Source organism: Taurulus bubalis (genome assembly GCF_910589615.1).
Source record: "Taurulus bubalis genome assembly, chromosome: 3".
Taxonomy (NCBI): domain Eukaryota; kingdom Metazoa; phylum Chordata; class Actinopteri; order Perciformes; family Cottidae; genus Taurulus; species Taurulus bubalis.
The window spans coordinates 21894225-21914465 of NC_136591.1; the positions used below are offsets into that span (position 1 = coordinate 21894225).

Sequence of the window (20241 nt, forward strand, 5' to 3'; positions counted from 1 at the left end):
GGATGTTAGACAATTTTGCATGTTGCATGAACTGTCCCTTTAAGGAATTGTAGTTCTCTTGTTCACCTGAGGTGGCGGAGCTGAACATTGACTTTTGAGACTCAACCGGTCTGAAGAAGAGGAACTAGAGAAGAAGAAGACTAGCTCCGTCACTGAAGCTACAGGCGAATGAGCGTGTAGGGATTCGCAGGTGTGAAAACAAGGACTTTTAACTAATAGGAAGGGCTCTAGGCTCCGCGACTGGGAAATATAAACTAGTTGCATGTGGTGAGCGTTCTCTTTTTCCCCGGCTACGCAAGCAACTCAGACCTGTGGTCAGAGTGGAGCAAAAGAGCTCGATCGAAAGCATAAGCTGTCTGTCTATCATTTTTGTATTAAATATACTTTTATTATAACTTTTTGGGACTCTGGACCTTATTCCCCGCATCACCTCCCAGGATTTTTTAATATTTCTTCACCTTCAAACCTCTTCTTTTTTTTAAGCTGCCCATCTGCCCATGCAAGTACTGGAGTATGTGTGATCTTTAAAAATATCACTGGTGGCAAAACAGAAGCCTCTGATGAATGGGAGCTTGAGATAATGGGCAGTGAGGGTTCAGCATTAGATATTTCCACGCCGCTGGTGGAAAATGTGTGGGATTAATGTACTGTAAGAAGACCTTAACTGTGTAATGTGTAATACAATGTGTAAACACACTACATCAAATAAGACGTCACGGATAAAACATGATGTAGATGCTGTGTAATTTCAGTTTGCTGAATGGTGTGCTTTAATGAATTACATGTATGTGGGTCGAAAGGTTAAAAAGGCGCAGTGGTGATATTCAGCATCCATCTCGTGTTGAGGCCTCTGATGGAATATGTGTATCCAGCATGTAATTTAGTGTCGGTACATTTCCTTTCCCTCCATCTCTCAACCCGGTGGCAAACAGTGACCTCTATCTCGTGGCTACAATCCACAATAACCAGCTTCCTGCTCGCTGCATCTATCAGGTGTCAGCTGTTGCTTCATACTAAAGTGTGATTGTGGTGGCGGATGGATGTGTTTGGAGGGTGGGCGAGGGGGTGATGCATCTATTCCTGCAATAAGTCCACTCTGACGATGGCGCCTGTGTAGCAGAGATATCTCAGTAAACTGAATATCATTCTCCGAGACATGAGGAGACACAAGAAGCTTTAGCAGCTTCTTGTGCTGCTTGGGGAGGGGGGGGGGGGGCATTGCATGTGTAGCATTTGCATGTTGAGAAAGACAGACAGTGAGTTGACACATCATGCAGTTGATGTCCTGCATTCTGGATTCATTACAAATCAACTGAAATATTGCAAGCCTTTTATAGTTTTAATATTGCTGATTATGGTTTACAGCTTAAGAAAACTCAAAAATCCTATTTCAAAAAATTTGAATATTTCCTCAGACCAAGTAAAAAAAAAAGATTTATAACAGCAAAACAAAATCAAACATTTGAAAATGTCCATTAATGCACTCAGTACTTGGTTGGGAATCCTTTTGCACGGATTACTGCATCAATGCGGCGTGGCATGGAGGCAATCAGTCTGTGGCATTGCTGAGGTTGTATGGATGCCCAGGATGCTTCAATAGCGGCCTTTAGCTCATTTGCATTGTTGGGTCTGGTGTCTTTCAGCTTCTTCTTCACAATAGCCCACAAATTCTCTATGGGGTTCAGGTCAGGGGAATTGGCAGGCCAATCGAGGACAGTAATGCCATGGTCAGTACACCAGTTACTGGTGGTTTTGGCACTGTGGGCAGGTGCCAGATCATGCTGGAAAATGAAATCCTCATCTCCATAGAGCTTTTCTGCAGACGGAAGCATGTAGTGCTCTAAAATCTCTTGGTACACAGCTGCATTTACTCTGGACTTGATGAAACACAGTGGACCAACACCTGCAGCTGACATGGCACCCCAAACCATCACTGACTGTGGGAACTTCACACTGGATTTCAAGCAACTTGGATTTTGCGCCTCTCCAGCCTTTCTCCAGACTCTGGCGCCTTGACTTCCAAATGAAATACAACACTTGCTTCCGTCTGAAAAGAGGACTTTGGACCACTCTGCAACTGTCCAGTGCTTCTTTTCCAAAGCCCAAGTCAGACGCTTCTTCCGTTGTCTTGAGTTCAGAAGTGGCTTGACCATGGGAATACGGCTATTGTAGCCCATTTCCCGGACACGTCTGTGAACAGTGGCTTTTGATACCTGGACTCCAGCTTCAGTCCACTGTCTTTGAAGCTCTCCCAAATTCTGGAAGCAACTCTTCTTCACAATGCTGTTAAGGCTGCGGGCATCTCTCTTGGTTGTGCAGCATTTCCTGCCACATTTCCCACTTCCAACAGACTTTTTGTGGATGTGCTTTGAAACTGCACTCTGAACAGCTTGCTCTTTGAGAAATTTCTTTTTGTGTCTTACCCTCCTAATGGAGGGTGTCAATGATGGTCCTCTGGACAGAAGTCAGATCAGCAGTCTTCCCCATACTTGTGATTTAGTTTACTGAACCAAGCTGAGTGTTTTTCAAGGCTCAGGAAACCCTTGCAGGTGTTTCGACTTAATTAGACGATTCAAGTGATTAGTTGAATACCCTACTAGTATACTTTTTCATGATATTCTAATTTTTTGAGATAGGATTTTTGAGTTTTCTTAAGCTGTAAGCCATAATCAACAATATTAAAACAATAAAAGGCTTGCAATATTTCAGTTGATTTGTAATGAATCCAGAATGCATGACAATTTTGTTTTTTTAATTGCATTACAGAAAATAAAGAACTTTATCACAATATTCTAATTTTCTGAAACAGTCCTCCAATGAATCGCCACCTTAACGTGGTGGAGGAGTTTGAGTGGCTCAGTGATCCTGGGAGCTATGTTGTCCGGGGCGTCAGCCCCTGGTAGGGTCTTTGGGGTGGTTTCTCCCATATCCCTGGCAGAGGTCGCTAAGGTAGTCAAAAAAGCTCCTTGGTGGCAAGGCGCCAGGGGTGGATGAGATCCGCCCTGAGATGCTGAAAGCACTGGACATTGTTGGGCTGTCTTGGTTGACACGCATTTTCAGTGTCGCATGGGGGTCGGGAACAGTGCCCATGGACTGGCAGACCGGGGTGGTGGTTCCCATCTTCAAGAAGGGGGACCGGAGAGTGTGCTCAAACTATCGTGGCATCACACTGCTCAGCCTCCCGGGAAAAGCTTATGCCAGGGTGCTGGAAAGGAGGCTCCGACCGCTTGTCGAACCTCAGATTCAAGACGAGCAGTGCGGATTCCGTCCCGGTCGTGGAACAGTGGACCAGCTCTTTACCCTTGCAAGACTACTGGAGGGGTCCTGGGAGTTTGCCCAACCAGTCTACATGTGCTTTGTGGACTTGGAGAAGGCTTTCGACCGGGTCCCTCGGGGGTTTTTGTGGGGGGTGCTGCGGGAGTATGGGGTGCTGGACCCGTTGGCACGGGCTATCCGGTCTCTGTACGCCTGCAGTAGGAGCTGTGTCCGTATCCACGGTAGTAAGTCAGACACGTTCCCGGTGGGTGTTGGCCTCCGCCAGGGCTGCCCTTTATCACCGGTCCTGTTCGTGACCTTCATGGACAGGATATCTAGGCGCAGCCAGGGGGCGGAGAGGATCCGGTTCGGGAGTCTCTCTGCTGTTCGCGGATGATGTGGTCCTGTTTGCCTCCTCGGATTGTGACCTCCAGCATTCACTGGGGCGTTTTGCAGCCGAGTGTGAAGCGGCAGGGATGAGAGTTAGCGCCTCCAAATCTGAGGCCATGGTGCTCTGCCGGAAACCGGTGGATTGCTCCCTCCAGGTGGGGACAAACTGCCTACCCCAAGCGAAGGAGTTCAAGTATCTCGGGGTCTTGTTCACGAGTGAGGGTAAGGTGGAGCGGGAGATCGACAGACGGATCGGTGCGGCTGCAGCAATAAAACAGGCGCTGTACCGGTCCGTCCTGGTGAAGAGGGAGCTGAGCCGGAAGGCGAAGCTCTCCATTTACTGGTCGGTCTATGTTCCAACCCTCACCTATGGTCACGAACTCTGGGTCGTGACCGAAAGAACGAGATCTCGAATACAAGCGGCCGAAATGAGCTTCCTCCGCAGGGTGGCCGGGCTCACCCTTAGAGATAGGGTAAGGAGCTCGGACATCAGGGGGGAGCTTGGAGTCGAGTCGCTGCTCCTTTGTGTCGAAAGGAGTCAGCTGAGGTGGTTCGGGCATCTAGTCAGGATGCCTCCTGGACGCCTCCCATTAGAGGTTTTCCAGGCACGTCCAACTGGTAGGAGACCCCGGGGAAGACCGAGGACACGCTGGAGGGATTATATCTCCCGGCTGGCCTTGGAACGCCTCGGGATCCCCCAGAATGAGCTGGAAAGTGTTGCGGGTGAGAGGGAAGCCTGGGTCGGCCTGCTGAACCTGCTGCCACCGCGACCCGACCCCGGATAAGCGGCTGATAATGGATGGATGGATGGAGTCCTGTAAATATGGTACTGAAAACACGGCTCATGGTTGATTTGTATCTCATGATTATGATATTATCTTATGTCTGATCATAACGGTGCAGTGACGTCGTGGTAAAGATCATCAAAGTAATAGCCTCCTGAAATCAACCCATGCATGTAGTATGTTGACATACACACATGTTGACATGTGAATAACCAGATTAAGGTATTAATTTGATGTGTTTTCTATTACCACGAGCCACTAGCATACAGAAGTGTTCAGACTGGCCCTCTTGCACAGTAAGTGGTCGGGTTTTGGTCCATCAAGAAATGTTTTACATTAATTAATGAGTTGAATGTTAAGTTCAGCACACATTCTATCACTTTTAATTTGGGCTGTGTACCATCTTCATTTACTCTTAACCAGTAACATATATAGTGTAATTAACACATCTGAACAATATCTCAGATAAGTGTTACTGTTTATTTTAACACCAACATTATTTAAATAGACCTTGTGGTTGCAGAGATGCACCCTTTTTAGTTTGGGTATGCAATTTTACCCAATTCAAGAAAAAATGTATTTGTTTTTAAAGGGTTAAAGGAATAGTTAACTCAATTTGTAAAATATGGTTCATCACTTTATTGCTTTATTGCAGTCGATGAGAAGGTACATAAACACGACTGCGGGTATTAAAATACTTCTTGGCTGGAGCAGTAACTTCCTGGAGGCTTCGCTGGGTTCCTGGTAACCTCGGGGTGACAACAACACATTCTGAAACGTCTTCATTCCCAGCCAAGAAATACTATCACTCAATTTGTCAAATCTACAGTTTTTTTAATAAAGATTAACCAAATAACACATAATGTGTTTTTTTCCTACTGAACAGAGCCGGGCTAGCCCCCTGAGTTTAGTCTTTGTGCTAAGCTACGCTAACCAGCTGCTGGACGTAGCTTCATATTTATCACAAGAGGAGTAATCCTCTCATCAAACATCAGTGATGAAGCACATTCAAAATGTTGAACTATTCCTTTAAGTTGAACCTTCCAATAATAATGATGGTCTGTGATGGTGGATCACTGTATGTCAATGTGTAATTAACAGTGTACCCTATGTTTTATTGTAAGTTCATATGGGCTTGATAAATAAAATGTACTTGCCTTGCCATGATACTAACAGTACTATGTACACAAAAAAGAGAGCAGCCGGTAGGGGCAACAACAACAATAATAATAATAACATCAATAATAATAATTAAAACATAAAAAAAAAATATATATATATAGTAAGCTATCTATATACTAACTACATGGTCTGTATGCTATATATGAGTAACATCACTATATGTAAGCACATATTACTTAACCTGCCTGGTTAACTATGTTTTTGGTAATACAAAATTATCCTTGGGAATAGGTCAATCATTGTATTTGTATTTAAAACTGAGATAGATGTACTGTACAGTATACATACAAATAAACAAACATGTATGTTTCATTAACCTTTCTAATGTTTGCTATTGTGATTTGGAACTAATAATGTTGTTGATCTAATATTCTTAGGAAATTCAGATGAACTGGATTTCAATTTTTTTTCAAATGTATTGGTGAATACACATTGTTTTCATTCAGAGGTTATGCACTCAATCCTGTGATTTCTATGCCGACATGCATTTAAGGCTCTCCCTCCATGTTATTGTAACACGAATGATTTAAAATGTAGCGCTTAAAGCGAAAGCAGTGAAAGAGAGATAACAATGTGCAAACATTGAAAACACACCCAATTAGCTACTTTTGTAATGGAACCAATTCTAAATGAAAAGAATGAATGCTTGTGTTTGTTCTGGCTTCGTCAGTAGAACAAGAATGAATACCCAAATCCTGACGCAATAATAGAACATCGGGGGGTTTATTGTGTTCGGCTGTGAGTGTATGTGTGTGTGTCTTAGGGAGCAATGAGTCACACAATTCCCCATCCAGGCTTTAATATTTGAAGTTTGGAATTGAAATGTAATCAGTGGGTCAGTTGCCAGGGGTCGAAACAACTGTTTTAATACACCGTAAAGGGGGGTTTATAAAGACTGCTCCTCCTTCTCTACCAGAAACACAGTGAGGGAGAGTTGCATAAAGGTTTGTAAAGGGCAACACACCACGCCGGCCATGGCTGCTGTTTGGCATGCCTGTGTGGTGCTGTGTAACAAGTCTTGAATTATTCATTAAGCATTTCCACATTCCAGCGTTAACTTGAACTATAAAACAAATTCTCTCTCTCTCTCTCTCTCTCTCTCTCTCTCTCTCTCTCTCTCTGCATTGAGCATTAAGATAATGGTAAGTAACTCCCTCACGGAGGCTCCAGTCATCAGGTCTGGTTAAGTGTAATTACTGCCAATTAAAGTGGCAATGCACAATGGAGCCAATGGAGCGATTGCGAACAATACCGCTTGCTACATTGTTGGTAGCAGAGTCGCCGAAACAGATATACTGGAGAGGACAATGGTCTTGTTAGAATTGGAAACTCCTAATGCATCGTAAAGTGGGCTTGTCCCTTCAAGTTACTGACTTCTAATGTGTAGATACAAAAAAACAATAATGCTATAAACAAACCCCTAGAGCTTAAATATAGACTTTGATTGCTCTTTTTCCCTTGAAGTCAAAACTATGCAAATAGATGATGTTTAAGCTTAAGTTGAAGTTTTCCCTCTAACCAGATAAAGTCATCCTTCACTTTAACTGTGCTCTTTAAACTGTTGCTTTATAGCTGGGGCTGTGGCTGTGGTCATGAAGTTGCAGCCCACTTAGGACTATTGCACCTCCATCTTCTTCAGTGACAGTGATTTTCCAATTACGCTGTCTTTGGAGGAACACTGGGTGTCTGTGGGGGTGTGTACGAGACCTGTGTGTGTGTGTGTGTGTGTGTGTGTGTGTGTGTGTGTGTGTGTGTGTGTGTATGTGTGTGAAAACGTGGACAATATGTGTGATAAATGGAGGGGCAGACGTCAGCAGCCTCACAGCAGAGCTTGCAACCCCTCACTTCCTCCCAGTGATGGAGATGAGGAAATAATGAGACCCAGTCTACTGTGTGTGTGTGTGTGTGTGTGTGTGTGTGTGTGTGTGTGTGTGTGTGTGTGTGTGTGTGTGTGTGTGTGTTAGTTAGAGGCTGAGGTGTAATGAAATCTCCTCTTCATCCTCGCCTTTAGACAGTGGCGTCTGCCTCAGCTCATCTCCTCTCCAATTCATCTCCCTAGAAAACAAGCAACAAACAGACCACTGCTCTAAACACCACCACCTAGAAACCAACCATTAGAGTTGGTGGCAAGGCGCCAGCGACATGACAGAGTTTTTTTCTGCTTTCGGCCTAATGACCTTCCCCTTTGTTTGGTTTGGACAAAGACCAACAAAGGACAGGATACCTTCCCCCCCCACCCAAGTCAAAAAAAGCCCTGCGTTGAACAGCCATGTGCTCCGATTAGGCACGCCGCCCCGACAGCAGCAGACCGTTTCGAATGGAACTGCAACAGCTTGGGAACATGTTTACTTCCTGTCAGCTTATGTCATTTAAATACACCGCAGCAAGAAATAAACTGGGACACATTTGGAACATTTACATTTACAACTGTGGAGCTGATGGAGCTCTGTGTTCAAGGCTTTGCGGACTGAGTCGCGCATTATACATGTATAAAGAGTTCGGCTCTTCTTTCTTTAAGTTACACTCCACAGTTTGATAATCTCTGACATTATTTCCTGTTTGTGTCCAGACATTACATCATTTTAAGATAGTAACATCTTATAGTCTTTAATGCAGTGTTCTGTATGAAGTTGCAATTAATTTAATCATTACTGATTCTCTTTATCTTTTTCCATCACCTCATATTGCCCTCAAAACAACTCAGTAAACAAGTATTTCATTTATTGTCCCATTGGACTTATTTGGTACTACCACGAAAACCAAAGCTTTGCATGATATTATTTAGTTTAACAATATTAAATGTATTATTACTCCTTCAAATACCATCATACAATTCATTAAATACCTATTTCGCTCAATAAAGTTCTGTTTTATAAATAGTAGTAGAACTCAAGATCAATATCATCGTTATTTCCCATGATTCACACTGTGTAGACTGATCTTGTAATTTGGATATTGTGGGCTTTATTCAAACACACTGGCAAAAAGATGAATAATAACTAGCAGTTAAGTGCATCATCCGTGGCCTTTTACTCTCCCGGAGAGAAAACATGTTAAAAAAAACGGCAGATAAGAATGAAATAATCACAATTAATCACATTAGCATAGAGAACACAAACACACTAGTGTGTGTTAAGCTCCTGATGGGGAGAAAAACTGAGGCGAGAGATGAGCTTGACTCCACCACTCTGATTAAAGGGCCCCTCCCCAGAGCGAGTCCTTGAAAGAGTAATGGGCAGTCGTGAACTGGCTTTACCTCCATTAACCAAACCTGCAAACATTTACATAATGTACACATAATGTGCTGATTCATTCTGTCCTGATTCAAACAAGGCTCAGATAACTCACCGTGGCTGTATCACACCATTCATCACAGCAGGTCATTTACATCCAAAAGCACTTAAGAGCTGCTGCACATATATCTTTGTCTACATACATTATGGGATCTTTTCAGGAGATTGTATAATGCATCACCTTGTATCATGAGATCACATCATTCTGAGGTATCAAGATGGTGTTCCTCGGTCATGTCTCGCTCAGCACCTGTTTTTATCCTTAAAATTGATAATGAAGATGTCATGTGTTGTTTTTCTTGAATTTTTAAGAGCAGGAAATAAGCTCCAAATTTAATGGTACACAAATTATGAAATATGCCAGACGCATTTTCTTTTATTTCTTATTCTTAAATCTGTTTGTTTTTACAGTCCAAGAACAGGGACGTTAGGTGTATGAATTGTTTGCTTAACCCTCCCTCAAACAGCAATGATCCCTGTCAAGCTTTGGATCCCTCCACATGTCAAAGCAGTGAAATAGGGCAGTAGTGAGTGTGAAACTATTTATTTCCAGCCTTTCAAAAACCAAAACGCAGGGTCCGAACTGTAAAAAAAAAAGGGATTATACGGTGTGTTTTTCTAGACAAAAGGAGCAACAGCAACATAGCAGGGCGATGGGGTTAACGAACAATTGACTCTTTGCTAAGTCTCGTCCCTCAAATGCAAACCAGCCAATCATCCAACAACTATCCAGCTGTTCCATAGACTCTCATGCAATCATTTTCAGATTTTCTTCATTTGCAGTCTGATGTTGTTGCTTTTGAGCCTAGTAGTCGTGGTTAAATTTTGTTTGATAGTGATACTTGTTACCCTGAGAGGTTGGAAGGAGATATATAAACACGTTTCTAAACATTACGTTTAGGACATTAATTAGCATTAGCTCTTCTATGCTATGTTGGCTACTGAAGGTCTACTGAATGTCTACACATGCTAAAATGATTGTGACAGTGAATAAAGACCTCCCTGGCTTTACAGGAACACTGATGTTCCTTCATTTCATTGTCTTCTGTCTCGATCATCATGATGTGGGGGCTTTTACACTGTAATCTGTGGGCTTTAGATGTATCTCTTTAACCTGTGTTCACTGCTGAATCTGTTCGACATTGTGTATAAATCCTTCAAACGCATATTGTAAACCCTTTTGTCTGCTCCTTTCTGAATTACCTCATTTGTTTTTCCATAAATGTGATATTTACTCAGGTAGTGCAGTTAGTGACAGTGTGGGCTCCATGGTAGCTCTGACAGTTTAATGGATTAGCAGCGGGGGCAGCGCTTCTCGTGAAGGTTCAATTCAATCTAAAGTGCCTTTGGTTGTGAAATGTAGTGTTGCCCAGGGTGTACCCGGCTTTTACCCAGTGCATGCTGGGATAGCATACAATCCCCCTGACCCTGAATAGGATAAGAAGGTATAGAGGCTGGACTAGTGGAGGGATGGATCGACCTATTCTTTTATCCATGAAACTGTCAAAATAAAAGCTTTATTGTATATAACTAGGAGTGAGTCCACCAGTTAACAGTTATATCTTGCTTCAATCGGAGTCATCACTCAACGTATTGAGCCTGCAGCACAGACTGCTTCATCCAACTGAACCCACTAATCGATAGGCTCCCTTGAGATCAACATCCTACGCATTACCCTCTGTACACTGTGCACCTAAATATATTACTCATTCACTTTAAAGGAGCTTCTCCAAGAGCAGGGTGCAAATGCCAGTAATGACGGGATACAGGAGTTCATATTAACCACATCAGCCACGGTCAAAACTCTATTTTCATCACCATGATCCGTGTTTCTGTGACTCACTGTTTCTCCAGACCCCCCTGTCCTCTCTTGCTCTGCACACACATTTACTGAGGCACCTTGCAGCAGGGCGCCGCGAATTGGACACCTGATGAGATAGGAAGCGCCAGTTATACTGACCGACTGGATAAAAGAAAGCCAGCATGGCCGCTAAACAAACACCATCAGCTGCTGTTTGGTCTCTGAGCTCCTCTATGAACTCCATCGATGGAAGGCAAACATGAAGCGGACAGATTTCCCCAAGTCGGCCTCGCGCCACATGCTGCAGCACAGCGTTGCACAGCTGAGGAGGCAAATATGCCAAGACAAGTTAAGCCTTTGACGTGTGTGTGAGTCAGGACCTCACTGGTGCAGAGTGTGTTCATGCATAAGCATGCGCTTGAACCCATTGGGCAGCCTCTATTTTTGTTTCCTCTCTCCACGCATGAGCACACAAAGAAATGGACACACACATTCGCACGTCTCCAATCTCGATGAACGCCGCTGTTGCCAAAATATGAATCGAGCTCAGACTCGAGGCCCGTGCGCTGCCAAACACACACAAACACACCAGTATCCTCATTAAAATTCCCTGGCTTCTGCAATAGCAGTCTGGAGTAAGTCCTGCCACAGATAACACAGAGAAAGGAGGCTATTGTCTTATTCTAATCCTTCTTTTGAGGGAATGTAGTGAGAAATATCAGGGAGGAATGAGGATGTGTATGAAAGCTTCAGTAAACAGATATCCACAGTCCAGTGGGTTGTTTCTCACTATGTACAGCACCTGATTCGTACTATTTCACAGCCCCTGATGAACTGGCACTGGCTGACTAGGCAGATAATTTTAATATCAGCTGCACAACATTAGCATATGGACAAACAGTACAAAGTGTTTTTTTTTGTTTCCTGTGAACTACGGAAAACTTGGCAGCATTATGTTTTCTTCCTTCTCGTCTACTTTTTTCCGCAGTGCATCTTTGTGCTCTCAATTTATTCTTTTTTTTTTTTTTAGCGTTGTTCAGACCATTTTAAAAGTGAGTTTTAAAGTGGTCCTTTATCACAACCTGTACAGTAAATGCTGACCTGGACTGAGCAGGTTTAAGGCACCACAATGTGTTCTCCATTTGTCCATCAGCTGAAATCATTCCGCTTCACTCTTGCCGAGTTAATTTGACAGCCGCTGTGTTTGGCCACAAATAATTGACTTGAAGGTTGTGTTGTTTATTAGTGGGAAGTGGAGTTATTCATTCAGCAGATTACCACTCGGGTTTGCAACCAATGACATTTGTTTGTATTAAATCATTTGAATAAATTGAACATTAAATCACAGGTCACAGGTCCACAGGGCCCTCGGTGGTGTGTTGAAATTGCTTGTTTAGACCAACAAACAATATGAAAGGCATAATCAAAATTATTGATCAATGCTTTATTGATTTACGAATTGATTAATCAACTTCCAATTCCAGTACCATTTAATATATCAATAAGATGTATTGTAAAAACTGGTGATCACTGGAACGAGACATTAGCAGAGTAAATTCATTAAATAGCAATATTTCGTGCCCCCGGACTTGGGATGGTCACTTGTGTGACACACTTCCTCCTCTCTGAATCTCTTTGAGGTTTATTGTGCTGGCGATGGTCAATGGACTCTCTGAGCCTGATATAAGCGGGCCCTTAAGCCCTCGTCCATCAGTCACTCAATGGCACATTAGATGGTCCTGCAAAATTAATGGAGCTGAAATGAAATGGAATAAATAAAAAAATGCCCCTTGTAGGAAAAAGAAGTGAGCATTTTAAGCTCAAAATCGATCAGCGTGGGAGTTTCTTTATTAACTTTGCAAAGAACTTTCCCTACAGACTTAAATGCAGACAAACAGCTGAAGTGTCAGCAGGTATAAAATGTGCTTGGATGGACTTTGTAAATATGTTAGCTTTGAGCCGGCTGTTTAACTAATATCAGCTCCTCTGGGCTGCAGAGGTCAGTTATTACCGACTCTCAGCTCTATAGAAAACTTTTGCTGTCCGCCTGTCTAGATTTAGCCTCGTATTTCCTTCATTTAATTTCCCTGAAAGTGAGTCAAGCAGGTTGCGGCCGCCTTTATGAAGAACGGTGTGTTCAGCACACTTAGATCTAATAAAAGGTGTGTACGGGAATAAGAACTCTAGTGTATATTTTGAAAATTGAAAACAAAACCTTTGATTCCCGGGAAGCAGAAGCAAATAAATGGTCTCAAAAGAAAAAAACAAGGAAGCGACTTGCAGAAAGATCATTCAGGTTATACGCCTATTGTAAAACACGGGCCCTATGTCTGGTTATAATCTGAGTATTTTCCCTTTGCAGTAATGGTGCAGTCCATAGTAACTGCAGGTGTTATTTCTTAGACACAAACAGAGCGATATGAACAGATAACTCAATTCAAGGTGTTGTTGTCCAGCTCCAAAAACACCAATTTTAATACTAATTAAAAAACGTAGCTGCAAACCACTAAAAATAGCATGTACTGCAGAGGCCCATCAATTAAATTCACCCTGCAGGGGAAAGCAATAACATTGCCCAAGAGGAATGATGTGTTCTGCTGGATGTGCAACATAATAGCACGAAATGCTAGCTAATGAAGTACACACACACACACACACACACACACACACACACACACACACACACACACACACACACCCACACACACACACACACTGTGTTATAAGGCCAGATGCAAGGACTTTATCAAGGTAGCAATTTAAAATTCTACCGTGTGAAGAATGTCTGCTTAATAATCTTCATTGTATTCAATACATAAAGTTCCTTTCCTCATGTTTTTCATTACTCCCTCCTTTGTTGGTTCATAGTACTTATATCACCATACTGATAGACTATACTACTACTATAGTGTTGTTATTGTATTTGTACATGTTTTCACTTTAGTTTGTGTATATTGCATATACTGCACATACACAACACCATATACTTTATATTATATACTACTTACACTATATAGATTTACACATATATATATATATATATATATATATATATATATATATATATATATATGAATGTGTTTTATATTGTTTCACTAAAACAAGGTATTCTTTTTCATTACTACTATATGTATAATAGTGTAGTGTGTGTGTATACTGCACATATGTAACACCATATACTTTATTATTATATACTACTTCCACTATATAGCTTCATACATACATACATACATACATACATACATATACATACATACACTCCACACCATGGCTGCTGGAGCAGGACGATTATCTGAAATTCTTTCTCAATATTTGTGTTTTATTGTATTTATTGTAAAAAAAAATGTAATTTACGGCATCTGTCCTATTTATTCAACTTCAACATGTTATATCTTAACTTGTTTGATTTAAATAGTTATTTATCTGTTTTGATGAATTTGTATATTATTTATGATGCCTCAACTTTAGAGTTTGCACCAGCAGTATGAAAACTCTGAGCTCAAAATGGAGCTGGTTGAGGATCCACGCTCTCCGATTCTCCTCAGGTCTGTCCCAGACGTGTTATCTGGCTCCATTTCCACGTCTGCTGCTCCTCCGGCTCTTTAGTGCAGCCGAGGTGAAATGGTGCATGGAAGGGAACAGGGTCTCTGGCTGTCAGCTCCTGAGATGCGTTCGGCCCCGGCTCTGCTGCTCCGCTAAGGCCTTCCACAAGCTTTCTAAACAAGTTTCAATTCCACAACCTTTGCCCTGTCAGTCCACATAAACAGATACAAGGACGTGGCTCGCACACAGGGAGGAAAGAAAGAGACAGAGACAGGAAAGAAAACATGGGCAGTGGAGAGAGGCCCCTAACAGACAGAGAGGCCTGTGTTTCCAGTATGCAATGCTTCAACTGAATGTATATAGCTTTCCTAGAAACCAGTCACGCACTGGAAAGAGATCAAGTGTGTCTTATTTAGTGCAAATGTTCTGCTCCGCTGTCTCTTTGTGTTCTCCGGGACTGAAAAGTGGATGTTTTTGGCAACAAATTAAGAGAGAGGTCATCGATTATATAAGATTTATATTAGATAAGACAAAGCGTGTTTTTACTTTGCGGCCTGGCATGAGGAAGAACCCCGTGATTGAGAGCTACTGAGGAGGAAGTGTAAATTCAAGGAGGCGGCTTAAAGATCTTTCAAAGGCACCAAACACTACATTTCAAATGCATCTTGGCAGAGTTTTTTTGTTGAAGCTGAAACAGTAAGACTAGAGTTCTTCCCTTGATACACCTGATTACAATACAACATATTAGTCGCGGGGGTATAAACTCCCACTTGTCGGATGTTTTCTGAGGGTCAGCAACTCCCTTGTCCGGGTGACACAGGACGATCAATGCCCAGTCGATAAAAACAATAATAATTAATCACAGTTTTCCTTTGATGAATGCTAATGAGCCTTCACCGCTTGTCGTACAGATACTCTAAAAATAGAGAGGTTGCACTTGCAGTCGATGGCTTAGTCAGGATAATAAAAGCGTTTTAGCTTAATTAACATTCTCAGGAGAGCGCTGGGGTCTCTTCGGATGCTCTACCGCCGGATAATGTAAGTAAAGTACATTTTCATTCAAAGCAGAATATGGAACGGTGCTATATTGGGCAGTTGTTTTACACTGATCAGCACTAATAGTTCATTTCACATAATGATTTATTTCCTTGCACTTTGAATTGATTTAACACAGCATATGCACACTGGTTGCAGTGTAAACGCTAGCCATGCTGGAGGCTGCACTATAGCACCTTTGGCTACACTGCTAATTCACTTTATGGCAGAACTGTGAGGAGAAACCTTGTCAGAGTCATGTTAGTCCGGAGTGTGTCCTAGTGGTGAATTAGGAAGGAGACAAAGACTCAGCCTTCGCACAATAACACGGACACAGACTCTTCATCGCCGCACCTTTGGGCAATTTACCCTTTTCAGTCTGCCTCACTTGGACGTCTTTGTAAAGGAGGAAACACGAGATAACAGAGAGGCGTTTCTTTCAGTTGTGCATATCGTCACACTTACAGTAGACGTCCACCCTGATGGACTTGATGGCCGGGGATCCGAGGCCATTCTCAGCCTTGCAGTAGTAGCGACCTCCCTGGGTCCTCAGGATCTTTGCGATGTGCAACGTCTCGTTGAACACGCTGGAGTCCTGGAAGCGGTCCGACACACTGCCTGCTGTCTTGGTCCACCGGATCTGTGAGGAATAAAGGCCAGGAAAGACGTCAGGTCTGATTTAGAGTGAGCGGGTCCGACGCAGCTTCGGGTGTACAGGTTCAACCAAGATGGCACAAAGGCAGTATTCAAATAATAGCCGTGGGCATTGTTGGAACGGACATTGTTGGAACGGACAAAAATAGACCAGTAAATAGGCATGGTGGGAAAATAAATTTTAAAAAAAACATTGAAAGGGTGAAATTATCTTCACTCAAATAGTAATTGTAAGTAAATAGTTTGCTTCACTGTGGTTTAACACAGATGGAAAATCAACAGCCTGGAAAAGACTGGAAATAAATAGTGAATTAAATCAGTGCTTTTATTTGAGAAAAGAGACTCAGAGCAACTTCCTCAATCAAGAGAACAGGTGAGGTAACTTCATATTTATCTAACATATATGAGAGTGGTATCAATCCTCACATAAAATCAGAAAACAGGCTTCTTCAAGAAACATAATGAAACACAGCTATATAACAAAAGGAAATTGGGAAAACATTAATGTTTAATATGAGACTGTACCAAGTAATGGTTTATTTGTCACTGTAGTTAGAGAGTAGAGGTCAATAAAGGCCACTATTTGAGAAGATTTGAATGACGTTATTGTATTTACGTTTGTCAGCCTGATGGAGAACAACCTGTTTTATAGATCGTCGCACACAAAAGGAGGACTTGAGACTTAAAAATCTTCATTTTTTCCATCTTTTTCCCCCCCTATTCCACACAAGACGACACCAGCGTGGCATTCTCAGCATGAGTACCTTTCACCGACTGATGAGAGCCAGTTAGCCCATGGCATCGAGGTGTAATGAAAGGTGAAATAGTGTTACTCTCCAACACAAGGTTGTAATTGACTCTCCATCATCTCCATCTCCTGTCCTCATTAAAGCATACAGCATGAACAGGTACTGTGACAACTCTGGCCTGGGGGCCACACGGCATAAAGCTCCGTTCAATCCCTCATCCTAAGTAAGCCACAGATGGACTGGCTTTGCCTGCAGAACCTCACATATCTCTGCCTAGGAAGAAGGGAGGGGGACAGAATTAGAATCCAATATCTGTATGGTGATAGCATCGTTTTGGATACTGATAACATCCCATTTTACAGAGATAGCATCAGATGGAACATGGATATCGTCACACGGAGGGATGAAGATAGGGTGCTATCTTGGGCGATTGCCACTGTGCTGCTGATGCTGCCGGGTTTTAACCATGGCGGCTGCAGCCTGGAAGATACGACAGCTTGAAGTTTGGTCATTTTCCCAACAGACAGCAGAAAGGAAATGAAAGGGCGGCTGGCCCGACACCTGATGGTGCCCTATTCCTAAAAAAATATGTTTTATTTGGTGTGTGCTCCGGGCGAGAGAATGACAAGGAGAGGAATTCAACATGCGGCAAAGGTTTATCAGAGGAGTTTCAGATTCCCTGTCTTGCTTGGGGTGTTTACTGTTCAGAGTGGCAGAAATAAATTAGCTACCCTGAAACTCAAAGGGTGTGTGTGTGTGTGTGTGTGTGTGTGTGTGTGTGTCTGCTGTAGTTGTCCCTTTCATCGACCCCTCTCGCTGAAAGAAAGTCTGTAGCCAGACCGAGCTTCTGTGCCATCCCTTTATAAAGCCTTTAAGTGGATATATTGTCATTAAAAATAAATGCCTATAAATGAATACACTTCACTGAAAAGGCTTCACTTGGCCTGTTTCAAATGCATCAAGAGACACCGAGAGAAAAAAAGCACTCCGTGAAAAAGCCCAAACTCAGTAATTGATCAATGCTAAAACCCTATTATAACAGTCAGGGACATCACGAATTCAGCAAAACAAACCCCAAAGTTAAATAAGTTATGATTATGAATTAGATGGAGCAAAGTTTTTGGATTCTGTGTCACTCTCCCCTTCGCTGGATCCCCTCATGTAAATACAAAGCAAGCTGGTTTATGGTGACCTCAGCAGAATTCAGTATTCTCCCAGCTTAGAGCAGCAGTCGTTTCCTTTCGCCTTTTGTGTAAAGAGCTTTGAGTTTTGGGAAAGCGCAGTATCAATAAGGGCATTGTTGGTGCAACGCCAAGAAGTGGGAATTCAAACAACTCTTCATATTTTCAAAAGGAAAGTGCTGCTGTTTGTTTCACGAGGGCAGTGGACCACATCGTTGGTGAGCTTTTCAACTCCCCCCCCCCCTGTATCCTGAAGCTATTTTCTTTCCTCCACTCCTTTGACTTTTCTCTTCTGAGCACCTCTGCTCACAGGGGGAGTCCTGAAGTACGCCCGGTGAGAACAGTTTGACCCTCTTCACTCTGCTCGGCACAATGCAAATACTCTTGATCTGAGAGAAGCTGGTGGATTTGAGCAATATGATAATTACTGTTTCGAGCCCGCTGACAACCTGGCTGAGGTTTGTTCCTGTTTGTTCCTCTCCTTTGTCAATCCTCAGCTGAAACTAATAAGGTGCTTTTTAGAATCCAATGGGGAATAAGTCCAACGATTTATAGAAGTCATTTATTATTCCTGTCTGTCCCTTTGCAATTGTGTGCATATATTAATACAATGAAATGTAAGTCTGGAGTCTGCTTTTCATGTTCACCTCGCATAGTTCACAAAAAAAAATTCAAGCATAAAATACATGACACCACTTAGTTCCACAGGGGGTAAAGCAGAGTCTACACAATAATAACGCCATCCCCTCTTAAATTAGACATCCCAATAGAAGATCAACATTCTCTTACAAGGAGAGCAGGAGCTCGTCTCGATCGGTATCCAAACTGAAAATCCCAGCAGTGTTTGAGACTAGACATGCTGCGATGTCACGGCAAGAGCTAATTAAAATGCGCCCGGTGTCTGTTGTTATGCAGGGATCATATGCCGGAGCACGCGTCTTCGGTGAATCTCCCATAATGCCATGCTGTGACGTTTCCCTCTCCCTAACAACAGACTGGTTTCTAATTGCTTGCCATCTTTTTCTTTTCCGGCACCGATGGCGGACTGTGCCACTCAATGGTGAAGCCAAGTGTGGCTGAGCATGACAATCAAGCGATCAGGGGAAGCAACAGGGGGTTCAGATAACACATTGTGAGTGCAAAGACACTACAGGTTTAAATCAAAAATACTGGCCCTGACAATATGAAACCCACTACAGTGGGAATAAAAATCATCAATATTTGCTTTGGGGTTGAAGTGCTTCTGGGTTGTTTGAGTGCTGCAGTTAAAGTCACTTTAAAGACGGCTGAGTATAAGTGCGTGTGTATCGGACAGGTTGTAGTTCAAGGGGAAGCTCTGATACTGCAGTTTGCATGGCAAAATTCAATAAATAGAAAGTTTAAAAAAAGCACCATCTGCTAAAGACACCGGCACTGTAGGCTAACTGTCATGGGAGCATCCAAAACAGATCACATACTCCAATTGGTCTGTGTAAAGCAAAATGTCCCAGGGCCTCGAGGTCAGCTTATTTGTAATCGCTGACCCGTAGCGCTGCGAGTTGAATCTGGCCAGCCAATAATTGAAAGGGGGAAAAAAAAGAAAAAAGGTGTTTGCAATGTGGTGTTGCTGGCTATTGGAGGGAGCCTGGTACTCAAACAAAGTAGTGTAGACATAATGGATGGAGGCCAGGGCAGGGGGAGCGAGGGGGCAGATGGCTTCATCATCGTGGGACTCTTTGATGTCTGTTCACGGCATCAAAGACAATGAAAGAAGCTGGAGGACAGTGACCATGAAGGTATAATCAGACAAAGCTGCATGTATGTGGTGTTCTGGTACAGAGAAGAAGAGAGAGCGATAAAGACATAGAGTAGGGAAAGGGTTTATCTTCATATGTATACTCACCGGAGGCAGGGCTGAGTGTAATATGTATTTTCAGTATTGATGATTCATTAGTTGTCTGATTAATTGTTTTATCCTTTCATCTGTTAAATGTCAACAAAACAGTGAAAGATCCCCACTACGTTTCCAGAAACCACCGGTGACATCTTCAGATTTGCATTGATTAAATTTCTATTGACATAAAAACAAATTGCAGTAAATTAACTTCATGTTCATCGACCAATTGATTAAGCGCTTAATCGTTACAGCAGAGAAACAGACTGGACATGTTAGCGCTCTATAGATGCTCATCACTAGTAACTCGCTCAACATCCATATGTTAGCATGGCCGCTGTGAGCACGTCAGCATTTAGCTCACAGCCACTAGCATGGCTGCAGATGCTTTGGCTGCAAATTCTCTGTTGGTGTGCTTATTTTTTTCTCTTCAGAAATGCATAGAAGGAAGCGACAGAGTAAGAACATGGCCTTGCCGGTGTTTAACACAGAGACGTTAA

The 20241-nt window shown here is 42.7% G+C and overlaps 1 protein-coding gene across 1 annotated transcript in view; it reads right to left on the minus strand.

Moving 5' to 3' along the window:
• Positions 1-20241, minus strand: part of LOC306733749 (MAM domain-containing glycosylphosphatidylinositol anchor protein 2) — a gene marked incomplete at its 3' end in the record, with an annotated part of 170422 nt that overhangs the window by 86734 nt on the left and 63447 nt on the right. Inside the window, exon 3 of the mRNA XM_079215043.1 lies at positions 15750-15924. Coding sequence (XP_079071169.1) covers positions 15750-15924 — 175 coding nt within the window. The remainder of the gene's footprint in view (positions 1-15749; positions 15925-20241) is intronic.